Source organism: Haliaeetus albicilla, chromosome 9 (assembly GCF_947461875.1).
Source record: "Haliaeetus albicilla chromosome 9, bHalAlb1.1, whole genome shotgun sequence".
NCBI lineage: Eukaryota > Metazoa > Chordata > Aves > Accipitriformes > Accipitridae > Haliaeetus > Haliaeetus albicilla.
The window spans coordinates 14,553,651-14,575,202 of NC_091491.1; the positions used below are offsets into that span (position 1 = coordinate 14,553,651).

At 46.8% G+C, this 21,552-nt stretch overlaps 3 protein-coding genes across 8 annotated transcripts in view; 2 read left to right on the plus strand and 1 right to left on the minus strand.

Annotated features, from left to right (window-relative positions):
* Positions 1 to 3,277: 3,277 nt before the first annotated feature.
* On the minus strand, positions 3,278 to 7,456 carry CEP19 (centrosomal protein 19). Of its 2 annotated transcripts, none has more exons than XM_069791777.1 (3): positions 7,360 to 7,456; positions 4,587 to 4,785; positions 3,278 to 4,285 (listed from the first exon to the last, which is right to left on the minus strand). In XM_069791777.1, the coding sequence occupies exons 2-3, from the start codon at positions 4,714 to 4,716 to the stop codon at positions 3,924 to 3,926; spliced, it is 492 nt and encodes a 163-aa protein (XP_069647878.1). In that variant the 5' UTR covers positions 4,717 to 4,785; positions 7,360 to 7,456; the 3' UTR covers positions 3,278 to 3,923. The 2 variants fall into 2 exon arrangements, with proteins under 2 accessions (XP_069647878.1, XP_069647879.1); XM_069791778.1 differs by lacking the exon at positions 7,360 to 7,456 and adding an exon at positions 6,674 to 7,346.
* Positions 7,457 to 7,544: 88 nt separating this feature from the next.
* Positions 7,545 to 13,733, plus strand: PIGX (phosphatidylinositol glycan anchor biosynthesis class X). 4 transcript variants are annotated; one of them, XM_069791771.1, is made up of 6 exons: positions 7,545 to 7,760; positions 8,695 to 8,758; positions 9,234 to 9,375; positions 10,608 to 10,821; positions 11,974 to 12,188; positions 13,286 to 13,733. In XM_069791771.1, exons 1-6 carry the CDS (start codon positions 7,694 to 7,696, stop codon positions 13,442 to 13,444), a joined length of 861 nt encoding a protein of 286 aa, XP_069647872.1. In that variant the 5' UTR covers positions 7,545 to 7,693; the 3' UTR covers positions 13,445 to 13,733. The 4 variants fall into 4 exon arrangements, with proteins under 4 accessions (XP_069647872.1, XP_069647874.1, XP_069647873.1 ...); XM_069791773.1 differs by having other exon boundaries at positions 12,088 to 12,188; positions 13,286 to 13,511; XM_069791772.1 differs by having other exon boundaries at positions 7,612 to 7,760; positions 13,310 to 13,733.
* A 4,419-nt stretch (positions 13,734 to 18,152) lies between these two features.
* Positions 18,153 to 21,552, plus strand: part of PAK2 (p21 (RAC1) activated kinase 2) — a 47,134-nt gene continuing 43,734 nt past the window's right edge. Inside the window, exon 1 of one of the 2 annotated variants that reach the window (XM_069791765.1) lies at positions 18,153 to 18,314. The gene's annotated coding sequence lies outside the window, so the exon portion shown is untranslated. The remainder of the gene's footprint in view (positions 18,315 to 21,552) is intronic. The other variant, XM_069791766.1, reaches the window with a different exon arrangement.

The following is a 21,552-nucleotide window of genomic DNA, read 5'->3' on the forward strand; positions in this document are numbered from 1 at the left end:
TGCTGGGGACTTGTCCTTGCCTGGAGTTGGATGAGCTCAGTGGGGCGATGCGGGGTGTGCAGGGGGCTCGAGGCCCTGCAGCCAGCCCAAGTGTCACTTGACCTTACACTGGAGTTGTCCTGGGAGGTGGTGGAGGGAGATGCCCCAGGCTGGTGTGGGGCTGGGAGTGATGCTGGAAGGACAGCACAGGCAGCATCCTCCCCGGCACAGCTGTGGGGATGAGGATTGAGGTCATTGGTGAGCCTTGCATGGCTGGTTGCTGTGCCAGGCTGGAAAAAAAGGCGTAGGTCAGACCATGCTGGACCAGCTGGCAGCACCGCTGGGGCCAAGCGCTGACAAGGCTCTGGAAACCCAGCTGTCAAATCTGCCTCAGAATATGGCTGCCTTCTGGCCCTATTTTAGACTGAAATAGCCAAAACCAAATCAGGCCCCAGCTGGGGAATCCCTCAACTTATTTCAACTGTTCTTTTGCCCGTAAGCTGCATGCCCAAGGGACAAGAGTGACCTATAAATACGTCCCTGTGATGTCCTCATCAGGTCTGTGCTGGCACTGGGTACTGCAGCCGCATTTCAGTGTCTCCCTGCTGGCAGGGTGAACAGGGTGCCCCTGTGAGCACCCCTCTCCTTGGGGCCACTTCCCCCTGCTGCAGGTGCCGGATCTGGCCTCGGAGGGTGGATGCGTGCGCTTCTTCCACCACTGTGGCCACTGCTCCTGCTCCTTTTGGTGGGGGGATGTGGAGCGCAGCCATGGTCGTGCACGTAGGTAGGAACCCAGGTGCCTGGCACTGCCTGGGATGTGGATAAAAAGTGGGTATTCTTGCTCATATTGAGCCGATGTGGGGGATACTCAACACTCCTCCATCACAGGAGGTGTTAGCAGCTTTGCCCAGGCACAGGGGCACGGTACCCAGAAAACCGAGGCTCACTTGGAGCTGGTATGTGCAAGGGATGTCAGAGCAACGAGATGACCTTCCACTTGTAGAGTGGTTGACATCCTTACAAAGCTGCTGTTCATCGTCTTTGCAAGGTCGTGGCGATCAGGGGAGGTCCTCAGTGACTGGAGAAAGGCAAATGTCGCACTCATCTTCAGTAACGGCCAAAGGGACATCCTGGGGAGCAACAGGATGGTCACCTTCATGTTGGGAAAACCATGGAGTATGCTTTCTTGGAGCACGTTTCCAGAAGAAGAGGGTGGCTGGGAGCAGTTGGCATGGATTGACCGAGGGTAAGTCATGCCTGACCAATCTGCCTGCGTCTCACAATGAAATGGATAGATTTGTAGGCAAGAGGAGAGCAGCGGATACCGTTTACCTCAATGTCAGCAAGGCTTTCAATTCCATGTCCTGCAACATTCTTGCATCCAAGTGAGGATGTCATGGTCTGGATGGGTGGGCAACCAGGTAGGTAAAAATCAGCTGGATGATCAAGCACAGAGGGTAGCAGTTAGTAGGATGTGTTCTACCAGGAGGCTGGTGAGAAGACACCAGGGGGCTGATCTGGGATCTGTCCTGTTTGATGTCTTTGTCCAAGATCTGGATAAGGCCACGGAGTGCCTTCGTGTCAAGTTCACAGAAGAGCCCAAAGTGGGAGGACCAGTTGATATCCGGTAGGGTTGCCGCCCTGAAGGACTGGGGTGGGCTGGAGGAAGGGGCCAGCAGGAACCTCATGATCCAGGGAGGTGATTATCCCCCTCAACTCAGCACTTGTTAGACCTCATGTAGACCTCATTTGGTGAGGATGGCCATGCCCGGGGAGGGGGGGTGCAGGCAACCTCCTCCGAGCCCCTCCAGGACAAAGCCGGGTGCAGGCTGGCCTGACCCAGGGCAGGCTGGGTGGGAGGAGAGGTCCCCACGGGTCCCCTCCCACACAAGTGGGAGATCTTTATATGCTGTTATGTTGCAATTTTTTACTGGAAACAGAGCAAGGCCTGTGCTGGAGATGTACACACCCTTTCCGTTCCTGGGAAAGCTGAGTCAGGCTTCGTATTTTTTTTTTTAATTTTTGGCAAGAAAGGCACTGGCTTCCATTTCTCTTCTGAAGAATCCCTTGGAGAAACGTAAGGTCACTCATCTTCTCCAGTGATGACAAAGTACAGTGGTTTAACTGATACTCGTTTCAGATTTTTCACAGAACTGACTTGTTATCGTTTCAGCGTGTAGGAGGAGAGCTCTTCTAAACCCTGGATTCTGTGCTATGATATGTCTTATTGATAAAATTGATGGGTTTTAATTAATTTGTGGTTGTAAGAAGGAAGACAGGAACTAAACTGGTCTTGGAGGCAATTTACAACTCCTCTTAGTTACCTCAGGCATCAGTTTGTTGAGCCACTCCACTCGGGATGAAGGGTCATCCTACTCACAATCCTCACAGCCATCCAGGTTCAGAAGGCCAAAACCTGGGAAGCTTTTGGAGTTGCATCATTTTCCAGTGAATCCTAAACTTAGTCATCCAGTTCTTACAAGAGAGCAGGATTTGGCTGGTACAAATCAGCTGAGGCAGATGGTGGGATTAAAAACTTCAGTGGTATTAGTAAAATATTTTTTAGCAGAGATGTGTGGACACATATTTAGCTAACGATCACAAGAGCATTCCAGATGCCTTTAGAAGGCCTTGAACAGAATAAACAAGACGACAAAAAAAGAGATGCCAATTAGAAGAACACAGGTGCACATTCCATGATAAAGGGAACTTGGCACAAAGAACCTTAATTTAGCAGTTTATCTTGACCAATTAGACTGAGACAAGTTTCACATGTTTTAGTTAGTATAACCAATTATGTCCTATGTTTATGCACATGTACAGTGTTGATATAACCAATCATTAAGTGTTACTAGGCGCGTGGACAGCATGTGAATAATGTGTGTAACCAATAGTAAAATAGCGAAGCGCATGTACAGATGTAACGAATGTATAAAATGATGTCTGATGCTCTAGTAAAGGGTCTTCAACTATGATCATATTGATCTGTCGAGTCCATGATTATGCTCCCACAGAGATGAATTTCTCAGTGACCATCAAAACATTATGTGAAGGACCTTTTGCTGTAGCTTTACTTGTCACGTCAGGTTGTCCCCTAGCATGATTTCGAGTGAGCTGGGAACTGTAGTCTGATGAGGCAGCAGGGGGTAAAGAGTTTGTTTTACTCTAAAACCACCCCCAGCCTTTGTGACTTTCTGCCATGCTAACTTTTTTTTGGATAGTTTAAGCACATTTTCCCAGAACTGACCACTTACTGAGAAAGCATCATCCAGCAGTATAAGGAAGCAAAACACCTCACTTCAGCAGTTTGAAATCACTGTATTTTCAAAAGTACTTTCAAGACTAATTTATTTTCTAGATATTCCATTTCTTAAATACAAGAATTTATATTTGTGTAAGCTGAAGCTGGAGATTTAAGCATTGCTTAGGAAACGTGACAGTAATATTTGCAATGCAGTTTTGATTTATCCAGAAAGACTAATATATATTTAACATTCCAGCAAGTAATAACAAATACCGTACTTATACAGTAAAGCTTTCAAGACATAAATATTTAACACTTCATTTTCAGACAAAGCTGAACAGAAATCACAGCAAGGGAAGCTGGTGAGATTTTCAGCCAAAGCTGACTGAAATGTAAACAAATGACAGATTAAATAATTTAAAATTATTTTAGGCACTCATACATAGGAAAAGGCTAAAAATACCCAATAAGTTCAGCTGCCTGATTTTCATTTCATCCAGTCTGGCTTCTTAAACAAAGTTCACTTAAACCTGGAACTGCTGTAGCACCTTGGGCCTTGGGTTCTCCATAGCCAATGTAACATGCATCAATTGCATGAGCTGAAAACAATGCAGTAGAATACGTACGCAGACATCGCTCTCTCTATTAGGACTGTGAGGTCTGTCTCTGGACTGCCCATCCAAGGCATCTTTGTCTGGAATCAGATTTCTTCACCTGACTCCGCATCCCAGCCACAGGACTCCAGCTGCTCATCCTGTGGAAACTCAACCTCAATGTCATAGATGAAATCTGGGTCATCCTTCTTCTTCCTGTTCTTTTCAAAGAGCTCATCCATGATGCTCTTCCTTTTGGCTAGTTCCTTGTCATCTAGTTTGTTCATATCCTCTTCTGGGTCAATGGTCTCTTCCTGCCGAAACTTTTCCAAGCTCTGAGCCAGGCTCTCTCCTCCCAAATGCCCTTTCAGCAAACTGTACAGCTTCTGTAGCTGATGCAGTGAGACTCCTTCTAGGTACGCCTTGTGACGAGGGTTATTCTTCAGCTGTTCGGCAGCCATGCTGCAGTCTAAAGAGAAAGCCACGATGAAGACTGACAGCTGCAAGCAAATCTCTTCCCATAAACAGATCCTCTTCTCCCAGACCCTTACAAGCAAGACCTCCAGACTTAGCAGAGCCACCACCCAGGTTAAGACATATCTTGGGCTCCTTGGGGGAGAGAGTGTTACACCAAAACAACCCCTCTTTGCACTCCCTGCATGCTGGTAAGAAGCTACCCAGCAGTTACTAAAAATGCTGTTGCCAACTAGCTGTTCCTCTCACTGTGCCTGAAGGGGACTTGGGGAATGCTACAAGTAAACGCACCACACCTGAGAACTTGGAGAAGTTTCTGACAGGCATGATGCGCTGGCGAGTCTTATCCTTGCCATCGTCTTTGTAGATCAGGATAATGGATGGAGGCTGAAAGCAGACACCGCACTTCTTTGCAACGTAAGTCATTACAGTTCTTGTTACTGGCTGAAGCGTGGTCAGCTTTATCAGAGATGTCCTCAGCGACGGCAAAGCTCACTGAAAAACAGGAAAAGAAAAAACAGGAAAGAAAGTGTGAGCGTCTCTTGGTACTGTTCTTTTTATCAGGATTAGAGTGACCCAAGTTCAGCAAAACCATGCAGCCAAGGTGTCAGTCTCCCCAGTTTCAGAGGAAGCTGAACACATCCCTACGTGCCCCGGGTGCCAGGGTGCAGAGTGACTCCCAGCTGCTGGATTATACCTCTGCCACTACTTGGCCAGGATTATGTATCACGCCTAAGTTAATTCTTTGGTCTGCCACCTAAGTAAAGTACTATGTAGTCAAATGATACCTAAAAGATGGGGTTTTTTTAATATTTATTCCTTTTTTAAAGTGAAAAATGTAATAAAATAGTAAATCAATGTATTACAGTTTCTTCACAAACAACATTTACTGCATCTTGTATCCACTGCTCTGGAAAGCCAGGAATCGCTTACCTACCAAACCCTTTTCTGCTCTAATCACCAGGCTTTTAACTTTGTGTTGCCCGATGGTTCATATGAAAGCTCCAGGTGTGACTTCAGGGAGAATCTGATTTTTCAGAAAAGATATAATGATACACTTTTGCTGTAAGCTGATTTGAGCATATTTGGAAAAAAAACTTCAGAAAAATGCAGATAAAACAAGAATTTGAAAAGTCTTGGAACCCCACTGAAAGAGTTTCCACAAAATTAAATCTGAATGTTGCAAGAGATGCAACAAAGACAGAATTCCATTATACATACTTGTGTATATTATACATATTTGCTTTGAAAAGATACAAATTGATTGATATGGTTGAAATATCCTTTGTCTCTGTTTCTGTCACAAACCTGCGGATATCTCATACTCCTTATTTCATAAAACCTTGCATCCATAATGTTGATGTATGTAACACTGGAATTCCCCCTTTTCTTTTTGAAAGATTTTAAGAGGACGGGTACCTAGTCAGATTTTGTAAAGCTTTCTTACAGTTTCAGAGTGACCTCAATATAGCAGCATATCTGTGACCGATGACAGATGGGACAAGGAGAGAGAAGAGTCTCAGGAATGAAGACCAAAACCAATTAAACTCCTTATTAGGCGACAATGAAAATATGAATTCATTTCAAAGAGAGGAGATGATATTCAGCTGTACTCCTTCTCAAACTAAAATACACCATCAATGAAACTGAAAAGCTGAGAATTTACAAGTGACAAATGGAAATGCTTTTTACACAGCACATTACCGCCCATAGAGCTTAAGCTATAAAATGTTCATGAAGGTCAAGAATGTCTTAAGAATGTCTTCAAAATGCTGAGTTGCTGCGTGTGTGTGCGGAGGAACAGGGAACTTTTGCATTACTTAAACAGGGGAGAAAAGGGGTTGGTGGGGAGGAAATGCTGACTGTCCCACTAAACATATGGCTGCATTTATACAGATAGCAAGAACATACTGTACAAACTAGAATTTCATTTTAAAGTAAGGACTACTAAACTCTCAAGTATCAGTGCATTGGTCAGCTACTACATGAGTGAGGTTAGGAAGCTAATCCATAATTATGCTTTTTACTCTTCTCTGAAGCATTTTGTCTTGCAACAGGAGAGGGGGAACGTCAGTCTGACTGGCAGCAGCAACTCCTCTTTTTCTGCCTTATCGCATTTGTCCATCCCCAAAATGCTGTTGAGAACTCCTCAGTGTCAGCTCTGCCCTTGGCTCCGACACCTTTTTGAGTCAGATGAAATATTAGAGGAGACTTACAGATCTAAATCTGCTGCAGATCCTCTTTCCCAGCTTAGTGTACAAACACTGAATGCATGTGTTATTTTTCCCTTGGCTTTAAATAAGTGAAAATATGCCAAAGGTGAAGGTTATCTCCTTCTCCAGCTACCCTACAGGCTGCAGTAAGGCAAAGTAAGAAATTATACCCCCAAAATGAATGTATGTCTCCAAATCAAGACAAGTTGCATTAACCTTCAAAAACTACTTCAAAGTCGAGTTGGAAAGTCTTCCTTCTTTGTTAAAAACCACGTAGGAAAGAGTTCAAATTTGCAGTAATTTTCTCAATACTGAAAATTAACTACAGCTGCTCTACCTTTTGCTTTTAAATAGTTCTATGAACCAGGTAGAAAAGCAGAAGTCTCTCAAGAGCCACTTTCACTATCTTAAAATGAGAAACGATGCTTCAAGCTGAACTGAAATGGCTTTTCGAAGGGTGACTGACAATCACGAGTGGACCTCTATCTCTGCAACGGCAAAGAAATCCTCAGACAAGAAATACAAACACGAGAAGCAGCCATTCAGATCCGCGTAAAAGAGGGGAACGAGGTTTCGTACCTTCAGGCAATGCGGGCGGAGACCTTCGCTACCAGAAAGGCTGGTTTCAGTAGTTCTCAAACACAAATAGATTTTTTTTTTTTTTTTTTTTAACCCTGCCAACTTCGGTGCTGCAGCAGAACTGCTTCTGCCGCTACAAGGCCGCTTTTCTATCACTTGTTTCCGCCAGACGAGCAAACCCTCGGGGTCGGGCGCGGCCGAGGCCTACACGTTGCGAGAGAAGAGAAGCGGGACAGCACCGGGTTCGACCTTCCCGCCTCCCGCCCCTTCCCCTCACCTCAGGCGGCGGCCCGCGCCTGCCCCGCTCCGCTCCACTCCACCCGGGCGTCCCCTGCGCGGTTGCCACGGCTACGGCCGCGCCGCCGGGCCCTCGCGCCGAAGGCCCCCTCTGGGCTGTCCGCGCCAGTCGCCTGCGGAGCGCGGCGGCGGCTGGCCGGCCCCTGCCGGTGCGGACCTGCGCACCGGGTGGGAACGGCGGCGAGGCTGAAGCGCCGGGGCAGCGTTTAGCGGCGGGTCTCGCCGGCGCCGCGGAGCGAGGCGGGGATAAGCCCCGCGGGGTCAGGCGGGCGCCGCGGACCCGGACCGGGACCGCGACCGCGACCGCGACGGCCATGGCAGCCGGCCGGCGGGCCGAGGCGCCGCTCCGCGCCTGGCTGGCCGCGCTCCTCTGCGCCCTCCGTAAGTGCCGGCCCCGCACTCTCCTGAGGAGAGGGAGGTGCTGAGCGCTTCTCCCGGGGATCCAGGGGCGGGAACGCCCAGGAACGGGTCAAAACTGCGGCAGGGAGGGTTCAGACTGGACGTTTGGAAACATTTTGTTACCCAGAGGGTGGTCAGACACTGGAACGGGCTTCCTGGAGAGGTGGTCGATGCTCCAAGCCTGTCAGCCTTTAAGAGGCATTTGGACAATGCCCTTAATAACATGCTTTAATTTTTGGTCAGCCCCGAAGTGGTCAGGTCATCAGTTGGACTAGATGGTCATTGTAGGTCTCTTCCAACGGAAATACTCTGTTATTGAAATTAATAATAGAAGCAAGCAATTTTCCAGATTAGGTAACTGAAAACCAGCTGCAACACCTTCCACGAAATTTCATGTAAAGCCAACGTCACCTTGCTTTAGGTCTCCACTCAAGCAGATACTGATGTTGTCCATAAGACGACTGGAGTTTCAGATCTAAAAGGGAAATCCTGTGGAAACAGGGTAAAAATAAAGACAAGAGTGGCTGTAACACAAAGTTCAGTGTTAAAATCTGGATCTTACAGGGACTGATACAGAAGTAGGAGATAAGGAATCACACCTGGAATGGGGGTTGCAGTGGGGGAAAGTGGGGATTATTACAGACTCCTCAGTAAAAACAAAAGCACACTTTGGAAAGTTGCTCTACTGGGAAAAAAAGAGAGATACTTCAGCCTTCGTGGTAGCCGGAGCTTGGTGTTCTACTGACAAAACAGCTGGTGGTCGTACTAAATTGAAATACTGTCTCTCTTTTGCTGTGAGAGGTTTTGCAGAGGATGCGCTCATAGATTATACGACTTCACTTGTTAAAGTTGTGCGCCCATGTGATAATGATGTGTGCTGTAAACACTGTTACTCGTTCGTTTTGTGTTATCTTAGATGTGTGGGCTGCTTGTCAGGATGCCACTGTCACGCAGGAGCTTCTGAAAGAGGGGTTTCACAGGTGAGTTGTCACCCTGGCGCTGCGTCAGAACAACGTGCTGGGTAATTTTACATGTGAAGAAGCTTCTCTTCTAATTCATGCACAGTTGTATCAACTCACTGAGCTGTGATCTGTAGGCATGGCTAGGCACTAGGAATGTATTAGCATGATCAAGTAATTAAAGATTACAAGCTATAGTGGAGGAAGAACAGGAGGCCCCTTTCTAAGATCTGTGCAGAGGCCGTTGGTAGTTCTAAGAAGTTAACAAAGACGTGAAACTTCATTTTGGTCATGAATGTGGTGTTAGGGTGAACTACATCATCCTAAACGGAGAAGGACAGCATGGCTCGACAGGGAACTCTTTCTGAATTTGTCGGACATAGTGCGTGAGAGCTGCATCGCATCTCGGCACATTTGAGAGTACATTTCTAGGGGGGGTTTGTGCCATCTTTTGAAGTGCAGGTATAAATGTTTTGCTTCTGTTGCTTGTTTGAAGGGACCTGCTGGTGAAGGTAGAACTCGGTGTAGTGGGGGAAGATGCAGGAGGATGCTCAGTGGCAGCTAGAACTCGTCTTCCTCCAGGAATCTACGTGGATCCTTATGAGCTGGCATCACTGCAGCAGCACAATTTAACAAAGGTAACAACCCCAAAGCTAAGACATCTGACGTTTACTCAGATAATGACGAGTATGCTCAAGAAGTTGTAATCTCTGGTCATTATCTGGCTCGTTGAACCAAGGTGATTAATTCCTTTTCCTGGAAGGAGAAGCTGCACAGTATCATCTTCGTGACATCTCATTGTATCTCTCAGCTTGATCACCATCATCCGGTGCAGGGCCTTTTGTGTCACGTGCTGCTGATATTTGTACACACAGGCATGCGTACGGGGAGCCACTGCTACTCTGCTCAGACCCAGATGAACAACTATGGTAAAAGCTATTCAGCTTGAGAAGAGGGAAGGTTAACCCCCACAAAAGAGGCGGTGGTGAGCTCTAAGTAGAGTGCTGCACATTCAGACTGAGTAGCTTCACAGCTTCATTTTCATCACAGTTTTCCGTGTTGCTTTCCAGTCTTTGCTTTGCATTTTGGGTAGAGAGATGTGCTAAAGCTGTGGCTTTAAGGTAATCTCCTTAGGCCCTTAATTCAGTTAAAACATACAGCTGCAAAGACTGGGCTGTCGCGGTAGAGACGGACACGACAAGTAATAGATCATGCAAAATGACTACTTTATTGTTCTAACACACCTTTTTATCCCCTTCTTCAGAGTAGGTGTTAGTATATGATTTGTTTAGTTAGTAACTAACAATTCATGATTGGTGAGTTCATCAGGACGGTTCTTATCACTATGTTGTTTTTGTACCGCCCTTCTCGGATCTTTCCAGACTTTCAAGGATACACTACAAGCTCCTCAAGGTCGTGCTGTTCTCGAACTGTCAGGCATTCCGCAGACCCGTTGCATCCCCCGACACTGGGCAACTTCTGCTGTTGGGATGCTTGCAAGTGCTGGTATGGCCTTGCTTATAGGCATCATTAAGCTAATGCCTCTTAGGTTTGGCTGTAGGCATGGTTGCACTGTAAACTTTTCACACGTGAGAATCACTCATTGGAGAGGATCTTGAAAAGTTATTTTGGAACAGTTTAAGGACAGAATTTCCAACTTGATCTTCCTGACCGTGAAATCAGGCCCAGTGTTAGAAAATAGAATGAGGAAAATAGTTTTCCCGTCTGATGCTGCAGTAGGTTACCGCAGCAGACAGTGGCCTCTTCAATCCCAGAATCATGCACAAAATGTTCATACATTTTTTTTCCAGCATCCCTCCTTTGTGTCAGTTCTGATCACAACCACATCTGTATCTTTCTCCACTTGCAGGCGGTGTTAATTCCTGATGTCATTGATGTGGAGGCCCCTGAGTACTTAGCTACAGATCTTCTTCTTCTCCTGTACGTGGAACCTGACCCTCGGTGCTCTCGCTGTTTTAAAGCTGCCTTGCCTGTTCACGGGCGGTACCACCGGCCGGCAGAAGAGAGTGAGGAAGCATTGATTGTTCTGAAGAGCCCAGAAGTACTGGTCTGCTGCTGTGACAGTGAGATTGTCATTACGTGTTCTTTTGGGGAGCAGAGGAATAACCGTGGGCAATCCAGAGCTTGGAATCTGTCTTCCGGAGATGGAGCTCTCAGTAGTCATGTGAACACGAGGGGAAGATAGTGGCCCTGATAAAGACCATGTTGTCTTCCTCTTTGAATGCTGCTGCTGCCTGGCCAAGGGCAGATTAATTGTCAACAGGCTTCTTGGTGTTGCGCTGCTGCTGTTGTACCCTTGTACTGTAGCAGGCTATTTGGGCTCTTGCGCCTTAAAGTGTTGGCAGTTGGTCTGTTTGTCACTATCCCGACAGGCCCTGGCTTGTTAAAGGTCAGCTGCTCAGACTGTGTTTTCACAGCGTTTCTCTTGGCAGCTGAAGCCATGCGGGGCATATTTAATATTCACTATCAAGTATCTAGAGTAATCAAAGTATTCTGATGGTTTCTAACACTTTCTTCCTGCATTCCCCACATATAAGGGGGGAATGTAGAAAACTGTGTGCCTGAAGGTTAGAATGGTTGGAGTCTCAGACTCCTGCTATCCACTGACAATGAATATTTCAGATTACATGGACAATGAAATCCTACATTTTTGCTACAAATTGTATTTCCTTTCACAAAATCATTCTTGCTAGCTGCTAAGTCAAATGTGCTAATGATTCTCAGCTCCTTTATCTTCACTTGTGTATTATCTGAGCAGTGATTTTCTGGGATAAATTTAGGGGCAGGGAAGACTGCCTGGTCAGTTAAAAAAGGGGTGTGAAATCTTCCCATTTTTTTTCCACCTTTACTACTTACAAGCAAGAAAACATACTTATTATTAATATGAAAGCATTTGAAGTATTGGAGGGGAGTTGTTCTGTGTGCCAACAGGAGGTCAACAAGGAGAAATGGAAGAATGACTTCTTTGTTTTGGGGGAAGAGAAATTGTAACTGTGTGGCTAAAGTTGAGGGGTCTACAGGCCAATGATGAATTCTTTGCCCTGTTAAGGACAGAAGGCCCAAGATACCCCACAGGTGAGATTCTTTCTTGAGTAGCTACTGTATCAGGAAGGGAAGAGTTGCAAAGTTCATGAAAAGGACTGCCCCGGACCACTTTAACCATGCAGGTTAGCTGGTACGTTTCTGTCAGTGCTGTTTCACCTATTGGCTTTCAGGGAGGAGTTTCTGTCAAGCTGTTGTGGAGGAAAGATACCTCATTTGGAAAAGTCTTGCAGGCCATATTGCTTCCTCCTGTCTGGATCCTGCTGACACATTAATATCTTCCATAGATCGCCTGTCAGCAGAGTGTTGGAAGCCTGCTGAAGTGGAAGCTCCGTGTTCGGGCAAAACTGACAGCCCCTGTCAGTGGTACAGCGTAACACATAAACCTGTGAGTTCTTATTTCTGGTGGGAATTCTTGGTTCTCATTTAACAATTGCTGCCTTTTTTCTGTGGTTAGCAACTTCCATAGCACAGGAACTAATCTGTAAAAGAAAAGACTAGTTGTGTGACTCCTCTTTAGGGAGGCTCCCTTCTTCCTTTCTGACCAGCTTTTAATGGGGGTCATCCTGCCCTTCTGACATGCTTGTGGTCACTCTGTGCTCTTCTAGTCCTTTATGGTGGCTGCTCTCCTCACCTTTTTTTTTAATAGTTTACTTGGAATTCTAGGATGTAATTGGTAGTCGTCAAATTAAGAAAGGTCGTTGAAAAATAGGTGCTTCAGAGGAGTGGTAAAGTGGAAAGCTACTTTATAATCTAACTAAAGAAGAGTAAACCCCCAGAAACTGAAGGGATAACATCTTAAAAAAAGGCCACTTCTGATTGGTTGGTTGTTATCTGATTGGCTAAGTATCTAGGAAAAGGTGAAGTTTCTTTATTCTGTGTTCAAAACCAGAAAGCTGGATCTTTAGTGTGGTCAACAACTGCCTTTGATACTCAAAAGGGTTGCAGTAGTGTAGAGATTCAGAAATAAGACTAATTTGTCTTGTAACAAATCTGTTCTTTTTGTAACACACATGCCTTCCTATATTTAAGATACCTGCAGACATCTGGGATATCTGCTGCTCTTGTCCAAAAACGTTTTGGAGCTTCCTGCATCACAGAGAAAGCACACAGTTGTTTGCCCTGGAGAAAACTGGCTTCTCAGTGATCTGAGAAATGCTCATTCTGAGAGCTTCTCTCCTCCATGCTGTATTACATCCATATCCTCAAAGGCAAGCCTATTGTAAGAACAAAGATACAGGGGATAGAAATGGCTACCTTTTAAAATGGTAGCAGGTAAATTTACTGAGCTTTGCACTGCAGGAGCGGCTGGTGCTCTGTTTGCTATAAATTGAAAGGTTATGTCCATCCTCGTTTTGATTTTGAATCCCAGAAGAAGCCTTAGCAAAGGGCTAATTAAATAGTGGTCTGGTTACTAATCCTCTAAGTTGCAGTCAAAAAGAAATAGCTTGTTAAATGCATGTAATCCATTTATTTTCTTTGTAGGCATATGAGGAATCGATTTTGCAGGTTCCAGTGGGGCTCAGGCAACATAGTTCCTTAGTGTGTGTCGTGACTCTTCTTGCCACGGTGCTCTGTTCCACTCTGATTCTTGCAGCTGTATGCAAACATGGACACTTCTCCCTGGTGACCTGCTCAGAATAAAGAAATACGGAACGGCTGACCTCCATCCAGCAAAACTAACTGAATATTACATCGGGTTCCTAAATTATCATAGAATCATAGAATCATTTAGGTTGGAAAAGACCTTCAAGATCATCAAGTCCAACCATTAACCATGCCCACTAAACCAGGTCCTGAAGTACCCTGTCCACTCGCTTTTTGATTATCTCCAGGGATGGTGACTCAACCACTTCCCTGGGCAGCCCATTCCAATGTTTGACAACCCTCTCAGTAAAAAAAAATAAAATTAATCCTGTTCTACTGTTATTTATATCTTGGTAATGTGTGAGGGTCCTGTAATGGGTTATAGTTCCCTTGGCCTAATTCTTACAAACACCTTTCACACACCAGAAGACTGTTTTGGTGCGTTGTCAATAGACAAAGCAGATGGGGGGTAGGAACAGCGCTGCAAAAAGCTGGAAGGACCACCACAGTTTTGGTTCCGATTCCCTCCCTCTGGCCCAGAGTCTGCTTCAACTACAGTGCTACCTCTTGCAGAGGTGTTTGTATTTCTTGAATTTAAACCAATGGACCCGGGGCTTGGTTATTAAAGGTGTGAAAAACATTAGCTAGTCATTAAAGCTGCTGAATTTTAAGCTTGTTTACACTGCCCAGATGGGTTACATATGAATTTGTGAGAACAGAAGAAGGCTTAAATAATCTCTCCTGTTCTAATAACTGAGAGGTGTTAGCTGCTTTTGGTCAAATTAGAGCTGAGGAAGTTTAAAAAAATTGAAAGAAATTTCACCCTATTTCAGAAGTGGAAAGAGTAACCCTTGGAAAATGGAATCTGGTGAAAAGATACTAACTAGAAGCAAATATTTAGAAGACTTGTATTCAGCCACCAGAACAGTTGCTAAATACAAGGAAATGGAGAGGAAATTACTTAATGGAAAACCTGGGTTGTTCTGGATTGACAGAAGAGCTCGGCTGCTGTTTCTAATTGTCAGTAGGTGGCATTGTGAGCTTACAGTAACTCCTGGGGACTGTTGGTGGAGAAAGTAGATTTTATTCTCTATAAACTGAGAGTAAGTTAGTAAAAGCAGGTGATTTTGGGGAGTGCGTGTGTGCAGGGGATGAATGAAAATTATGGTTTTCAGAGTCCGTCCTCCTTTTGAGGGCTCTGTGTGCAGCCGAGACTTCTCATCAGCAGAATCGTCCTTTCATTGCTGTCCAGCTGTAGGTTCAGGATCCCTTGGGCATCTTTCTGCTTTTGCTGGAATTCAATAGAGAGCTCGTCTTGTGATTTCGCCCACGACAGGTTGGCAAGTGCTCTGACACTGGGCTCTTGTTTTCCCTTGACTGTGCTGAATGATGATGGCTGCGCCAGTACTTCATCCACTACCTCAGAGGAGTCATGCATTGCATCTGCTTGGGGGAAGGGAAAACTTGAAGAGAACAATTGCAGAGGGATTTGGCGGCCTGTTTAACCACATCAGTGCAGCAGGGCTGTGGACCAGTGTTGTAACGCTTGTCTCCAAGTGGGATTTTTAATTCCCACAGTTGACTTTGTTCTTCTGTTCTCTCTCTTACGCAGGTAAGTAATTCTGTGTTGCAGTCAGACCCTTGGAATGGCAACATCCCAGATTGTCACTCAGCTCTGGCAGGTCTTTATCGCCTGAAAGCTCACAATTTTTTTTAAACATCAGATAACAACAGTTAAAAATCACAGGTTGAATTCCTTAGCTAAAGCAAGCTGCCTGATATCAGAGCCTAGTGAAAGGAAATGGTAACGTCTTTTGGACAAACGAGAAAAAATATTGCAAATGGCAAAAATACATAAGTGGATGATCTGGAAATCTGTACAAGTGAGGATGTGAGAATGGAAACCCACATTAGTGGTAAGATGCTGTAGGAGAAACTGAGGCAGGAGGGGCCTGAATTACAGGGGGGCTTAGTGCTGTCAGTACTGAACAAACAGTTGACTTCAGAACAGTTTAAATGTGCACTGATCAGTTTCGTTGGCATGTGGCTCGCTAAGTGTATCTACAATTCATTGAGATCCCACTGATAAGCTCTTCAGCTGAATTTGAGTAATACCGATTCTGATTAATATAAAATATGAGAGAAATCGCAGAACTTCTCAATGGATGTGTTATGGCAAATAGCAAGTATTTGCTGTTTTTAAATCCATAGCATTTTTATTACAAATAAAATAGCCAAGGTTTTCTTTAAAAGCTGTAAATAAGTTTAATAACTATTGTAGTGTTAAGTACAAAGGAATTTGCCTTCTAAAGTTTCTCTCTCATACCAGAAACCAGTGTCATTAAGCAAGCACTGCATTTAGCAGGCATGCCCTGATGGTGTGCCAGGCACAGGAGGACGCAGGTGCCAGCCCTATGGGGATCACTGGCAGATAGGGAGGATGAGCTGTAAGGCAGTTGTTTCCCTGTGGAAAAATTCAGACAGAAGTGAGGTGGCTCTGAGTTCTCAGCAAGGGAACATAGATATAAGGGCCGGACACAAACATATCCGTCATTAATGTGTGTAAGGACAGAATTAAAACAATGAAAGGGGAAGGGGCATGTTAGGACTTCAGACTTTCTGAATTACAAATGAATGGGTCTAACAAAAAGAAAACAAAACCCCCCTCCTAGCTTGTTTAAAAAGACGCACCTGGGGAAGGAGACAGGAGAATGGGAGGGGGATAAGGATTCTGAAAATTGTTTGGAGCAGGAGCTGAGTGGGTTTAGGGGTACAAGGCCAAAGCAGCAAGGAGAAGTAAGGTTACCTTACAGGGAAGGACAGTAGAGCTGAGGTAAGTGTGAAGTTCAGAAATCTGCTGTGGTTTCTTGAGAGGTACATGCAGACAGGAATTAGCAAAAGCTTGATCCTGGGAGGATCAACTACGGAGTTGAGTCAGAGTGGGAAAGTAACAAAGCAATATGCAAAGAGAAGCGAAGACAATGGCCTTGCCCGCAGTAGGAAGCAGACCAGAGTGGTCTCCAGCAGCCACAGCAGGGTCACTTTGGAGTATTGTTCCTGGAAGAATGGGGCTGAAATAAGGTAGGTCTGTAGGGGCAAGTTTTCTGTGATCACTGGCTCTGCAGTAACTCTGTGGAGAGTAAGCGAGAAGATAGCCAGGAAGCATTGGTTGAAAGCAACAGAAGCTGGAAAGTCTGATTTGCACTCTTTGTGCCTGGACCTGCATGGAGGTTTGAGGCCTTAGTGGAAGCTTGCTATTTTCCCCCCAGACCTTTATGAAGAGGAGCTGCCTGATGCATATCCTTCTCCTTCGGAAAGAAAAATCAGATGTTGCTTCAAGTCTGGACCGACAGAGGAGATGAGGTCCAGGCTGCAGGGCAGGTGGATGCTTGGGGAAGTCATCTGGAAAATTAAATGTATCACAGGAATTTTGGGGGAGAAGTCTTGAGGGCACGTACACTGCTTTCTCAGCTGTGTTACTACTGCATCTCTTGGAACCTGGACATCTGACTTGTGGCTTAGGTTGCTGATAGTAGGAGGTGGCAACATGGAAACCTGCCCTGCATCCTGCTGCTGTAGCTAACACATGCTGCTTGCACCGGTAATGCTGAACCCTGAGCCGCCTGGACTTCTGGACCTGAGAAGTTAGTGGGAGAAGGGTTTATTTGTTGTCAGCTGTATTGATACAAAAATGAGCACCTTCCAGTACCTTCAGGGCAGGAGGAAGAGCAAGCATAGCACAGAGGAGGAACACAAAGCATGTCCACCTTGGTGCTGTTGGACACCCTTCCCAACTTCCTGGTTGCAAAGCAGGCTGGCTGCCACCAGCCCCCTTACCTCAGCGAGCCGAGGCAGACCTTGAGGAGACACTGAAACACAGCATGAAGCTCCTGTGCTGTGCCGAACCGTTTTTCCTCGTGAAATGAAGCACTGAGGAAATAATCTCAAATTTAAATGCCAGAGGATGGCAGCAAGGGGGAAGAAGAGCCGCTTTAGAAGTGGCCGAACCGTTTTTCCTCGTGAAATGAAGCACTGAGGAAATAATCTCAAATTTAAATGCCAGAGGATGGCAGCAAGCGGGAAGAAGAGCCGCTTTAGAAGTGGCCGAACCGTTTTTCCTCGTGAAATGAAGCACTGAGGAAATAATCTCAAATTTAAATGCCAGAGGATGGCAGCAAGCGGGAAGAAGAGCCGCTTTAGAAGTGGCCGAACCGTTTTTCCTCGTGAAATGAAGCACTGAGGAAATAATCTCAAATTTAAGTGCCAGAGGATGGCAGCAAGCGGGAAGAAGAGCCGCTTTAGAAGTGGCTGCCTCTGCTTTTCTAGGGTGGTGGCCTTTTGCCCCTGCAGCTGGCTATATTCCACGGCCCTAGGAAAAAAAAAATAAATGTTTTTTATATATATATATATATAAAGCTTAGATGACGTGACCCGAAAACAGCACCGCTGCGCCTTGGGCGGGAGGGGAAGGAGGCCCCGAGCAGCGGTCCCGCGGGCCTCTCCTGCTCCCCTCCCAGCCGGGGCCCTCCCCGGCCCTCAGGGGGCGAGGCTGGGCCGGTAGTTCCCCGCCGTGGGCACCGCCCGGAGACCACCCGCTCCCTCAGGCACCGGCTCGGGCCCGCCGGAATGCGCCGGCGCCGCGCTCCCCTCCGCGAAGCGAGCGGCGGACTGCGCCTCCCACCAGCCGCCGCCACAGCCGCCGCTTCCTGCGCGGGCGCGTTGCCCGCCGGGAGTTGTAGTCGTGTGGGCGGCGCCCCGCCCTCGCGGGGGCCACGCGCGGCGGTTCCGCTTCCCCCTCCGGCTCCTGCCGCCGCCGCCTCGGTGGGTCCCGCCGCCGCCGCCGCCATTGCAGAGGCGCCGTGTGGCGGCCGCGCCCCGCTCAGCCCGTCCGTCCCCCGTAGGCGGCAGGCGCCGCCCCTGCAGCCCGGTGAGTCCGCTCTCACCTGCCGGCCGCGCCTGCCTTCCTTTGTGGAGTCCCCCGGGCCGGGCCGGGCCGGGCCGGGCCTGCGGCGGGCGGCGAGCCCGGGGCGGCGGCTCCCCTCACGGCTCTTCCGGCAGCGCCGGTCCGCTGTCCCCGCGGCGTCAGGCACCGAAGGCCGGCGGGCCGAGGGCGCTGGGCCTCCTCCGGCTTCAGGAGGGCGGCGGTGTGGGACCGGAGCTCGGCCCTGGCTTCCTGCGGGCCTCGGTGGGCCCCGCCTCGCCCCCCCCCCGCCCCCGGGAGCTCCCGCCGAGGGGAGGTCGCCGGCCCGGGGAGATCGCCGCCCCGGGGGTCTCTTAATCCTTGGGAAACCGGTTAAAACCTCATTAATCTGGGGGGGTGGAGGGGGAAACATCGGCGCGGATATGGCCGTTGTAAATCCTTACCGAAAAAAATCTGCTTAAATACCGAAACAGAGCGCAGAGCCCTCCCCGTCCCGTGCAGCGAGTGCAGGCGACGCAGGTATTGCGGCAGGTTGTTAAACGGATCGGTTGTCTGTGCAGCCGCTGTCGTACCCGGATTGCCATTAGCCCGCGTCTTTCCGTGCCGGTTAAAAACCGTTGCTCTTTGTGCACCTCACCTGCTTGGTTTTTTCCTCCTCCCTGTGTTATCTGCTTTATTTTTGTTACTGCCTTCTGTATTTATTCTGTCAAAGCTGTGCAGGACGGTTGAGGTGTTTAATGGTAAGCTGTTTGGGGAGCCGGGAGAATAAAGTTGGTTTGTATGAGCAATTGCCCAAAGGTTTGTTTGGGAGCGGAGAGTTTGTCAGCTGGCTTTCCAGGAGCAATGTTGCACTTTGCCTGTAGCCAAAATAAACCAGTTCATGTGCTGCCTTACGGTGGGTGAAGACAGTCCGGATATTGCAGCATTTTAATAATAATTATTTTTGAGGTCTTGCAATAATAGCAATTTTAGGTGCAATTCAAACATGGCATATTGTGGGTTTTTTTTAATCTTCTTATTTCTTTCTCTGTTTTTGTCTTTTTCTTTTTTGGTGTTTTTTATACTTGAAAAAGTGGGCCCGCTCTTGTGAAAGTCTAGGATCTACTTTGCAGTATGGAGTGTCCTCACAATGTGAGCCCTGGAGTGGTACCTCCCTAAAAAACCAGGAACTAGCTACTTCATGATTCAGTTTCTTCATTTAGGAGACTGAGGTAATTTAACTCACAGGGGTATTGTGGAGGCAGGTTAAGAAATATCCGTGTGTAACCAAATGAACTGTTCCAGTTTGATGTTACCAGAGAACTGACGAATTCATTATTGCAGACTAATAGACTTAAAAAAAAGTTCCCTGAGTAATGTTTCAGAGGAAGGAAAATCCTTACTGTAAAGTTCACTGGTTGGATATTTCAGTTCTTGAGGCCAGAGCAAAAATGTTTGAGAAAGAGTAACTCATATCTTCAGTGTTGTCCAAGTTGTACGTGGAATTTGGCTTGGCTTTGTGCAGACATAGTTGTTAAAACAAAAATGTTGGGCTGTTACATGGGGAATAACAGTTCCGTCTATGTATCTTGCACTTTTTAACGTGGTGCAACGTGTTTCGGTGCATCTGAGGCATGCTCTCTGAGCTGCCATGCCACAGCTTGTCAGGGGCTGATTTACTGGGATGAGATTTGTACTGAGTTACAACTTGGACATTTGGCCAACTGGGGGAGTTTCTTTCCAGAGGCACCTGCTTGTGTTCCCTCTTTGGGATGGATGCTGGAGTGGAGGGGTGAATGCTTTGACCATGTATAGCAGGTCTAATCTTGTGCTTATTTTAAAAATGTATCCTTTTAAAAACTCGTGCGTGCTTGCATTGTTTAAGTCAGCCTTTCAGTTATGTTTAAAAGAGAAAATTATTCAAGTACCTTTGGTTTCTAAATAATTCTAAAATAAGCGTTAAGGGTGTTGATGCTGCAGATTTTGTTCTTCTGATGGTATGAAAAGCCATAGGCATCCGAATCTAGGTCTCTGTGTTTTATTAATAAGAGATACTTCTGCTTCAGAGTTCTTGCATCAGTCTTGGCTTTGTTTTTTTTTTTTTACCTTTTACCTTTTATCTGTTTTCTGCATTAGGAGGTTTCTGAGGCACTGAGAGCTTCCCTGTGAGTTTTGTGCCAGTATATTTTTGTTTCGTACAACATGCACATTTATTGACATGTCTGTGTGGCAGCCACAACAAAGAAAAAGCTGTTTGTTCTGAAAACAACCCCTAGTTATAGAGATGCTGTTCTAGATGGCTGGGCCCAGTGATAACACCAGCAGGGATGCAAGGCCTGGGGTCAGAAACTGGGATGCAGGCAGGAAGCTTTGAAAGTAAGTTGGCTCACCAAAGCATCCAGGAGGAGGAGGTAGTGGCAGCATGGTGATGGGGAGAGCGAGAGGAAGGAGAGGTCTTTAGCAGCTAGGCACTGTGTATTAGCAAGCATTCTAATGAATTGTATTTCTGCTGGCAGTTGGGAAAAGGCAACTGAGTTGCCAAAAGAAGGCAACTTTCCCTTCTTTTTCTAGAAACATAGTTGCTGTGATCCCTTCTACTCTGTTCTTGTCAAAGAAAAGGCACTCTCTTGGACTAGGAGAGAAATTGAGAAAGGCTGCAGCAAACTCTGCTTGTAGTTTTCCAAGGACGCACCTCCTTTCTAAATCTAAATCAAATTTGATTGTCTGGCCAAACCTTGGAGAAAGCTTTGTAATTGCATAGTGTCATCTTGGAGAGGTTTCTGTACCTGCTGTGGTAGTAACAGTAACTGAAAGTACCTTTTCAATTAAGTTTAACATCACAAACACTGAGGTTACCACTTGCCCTGTGAAGTGCAGCGCTACTAAAGGTAACTAACCTCTCCAGGCACTTGGGTGCCAGGCTGAGCTACCAGGTTGACCCTTGGAAGCGATACAGTCCTCTTAATGCAGCGCTTGGCCGGTACTGTATTGATTTTGCACCTTGGCAAGGTCAATTTGACTGGGCAAGCACCATGGAGGAGGCTGCATCTCCTGCAAGCTTTCGGTATTTGCAGGACTACGTTAGACAAAAATCAGTGTTTTCTCCAGCCTTCTGGCATAGCAAGGCCATAGGGGAAGGGGTCCACATGCATGTGCAGGTGTGTGTGAGCAAGAGGGGAAGCTCTGGACTCTTGATGTGGTGTGAAGGCAGCTGGGCTTGTGCAGGGGGATGGTAGGCAGTACATGGGAAAGAGGAAAGGAGTCT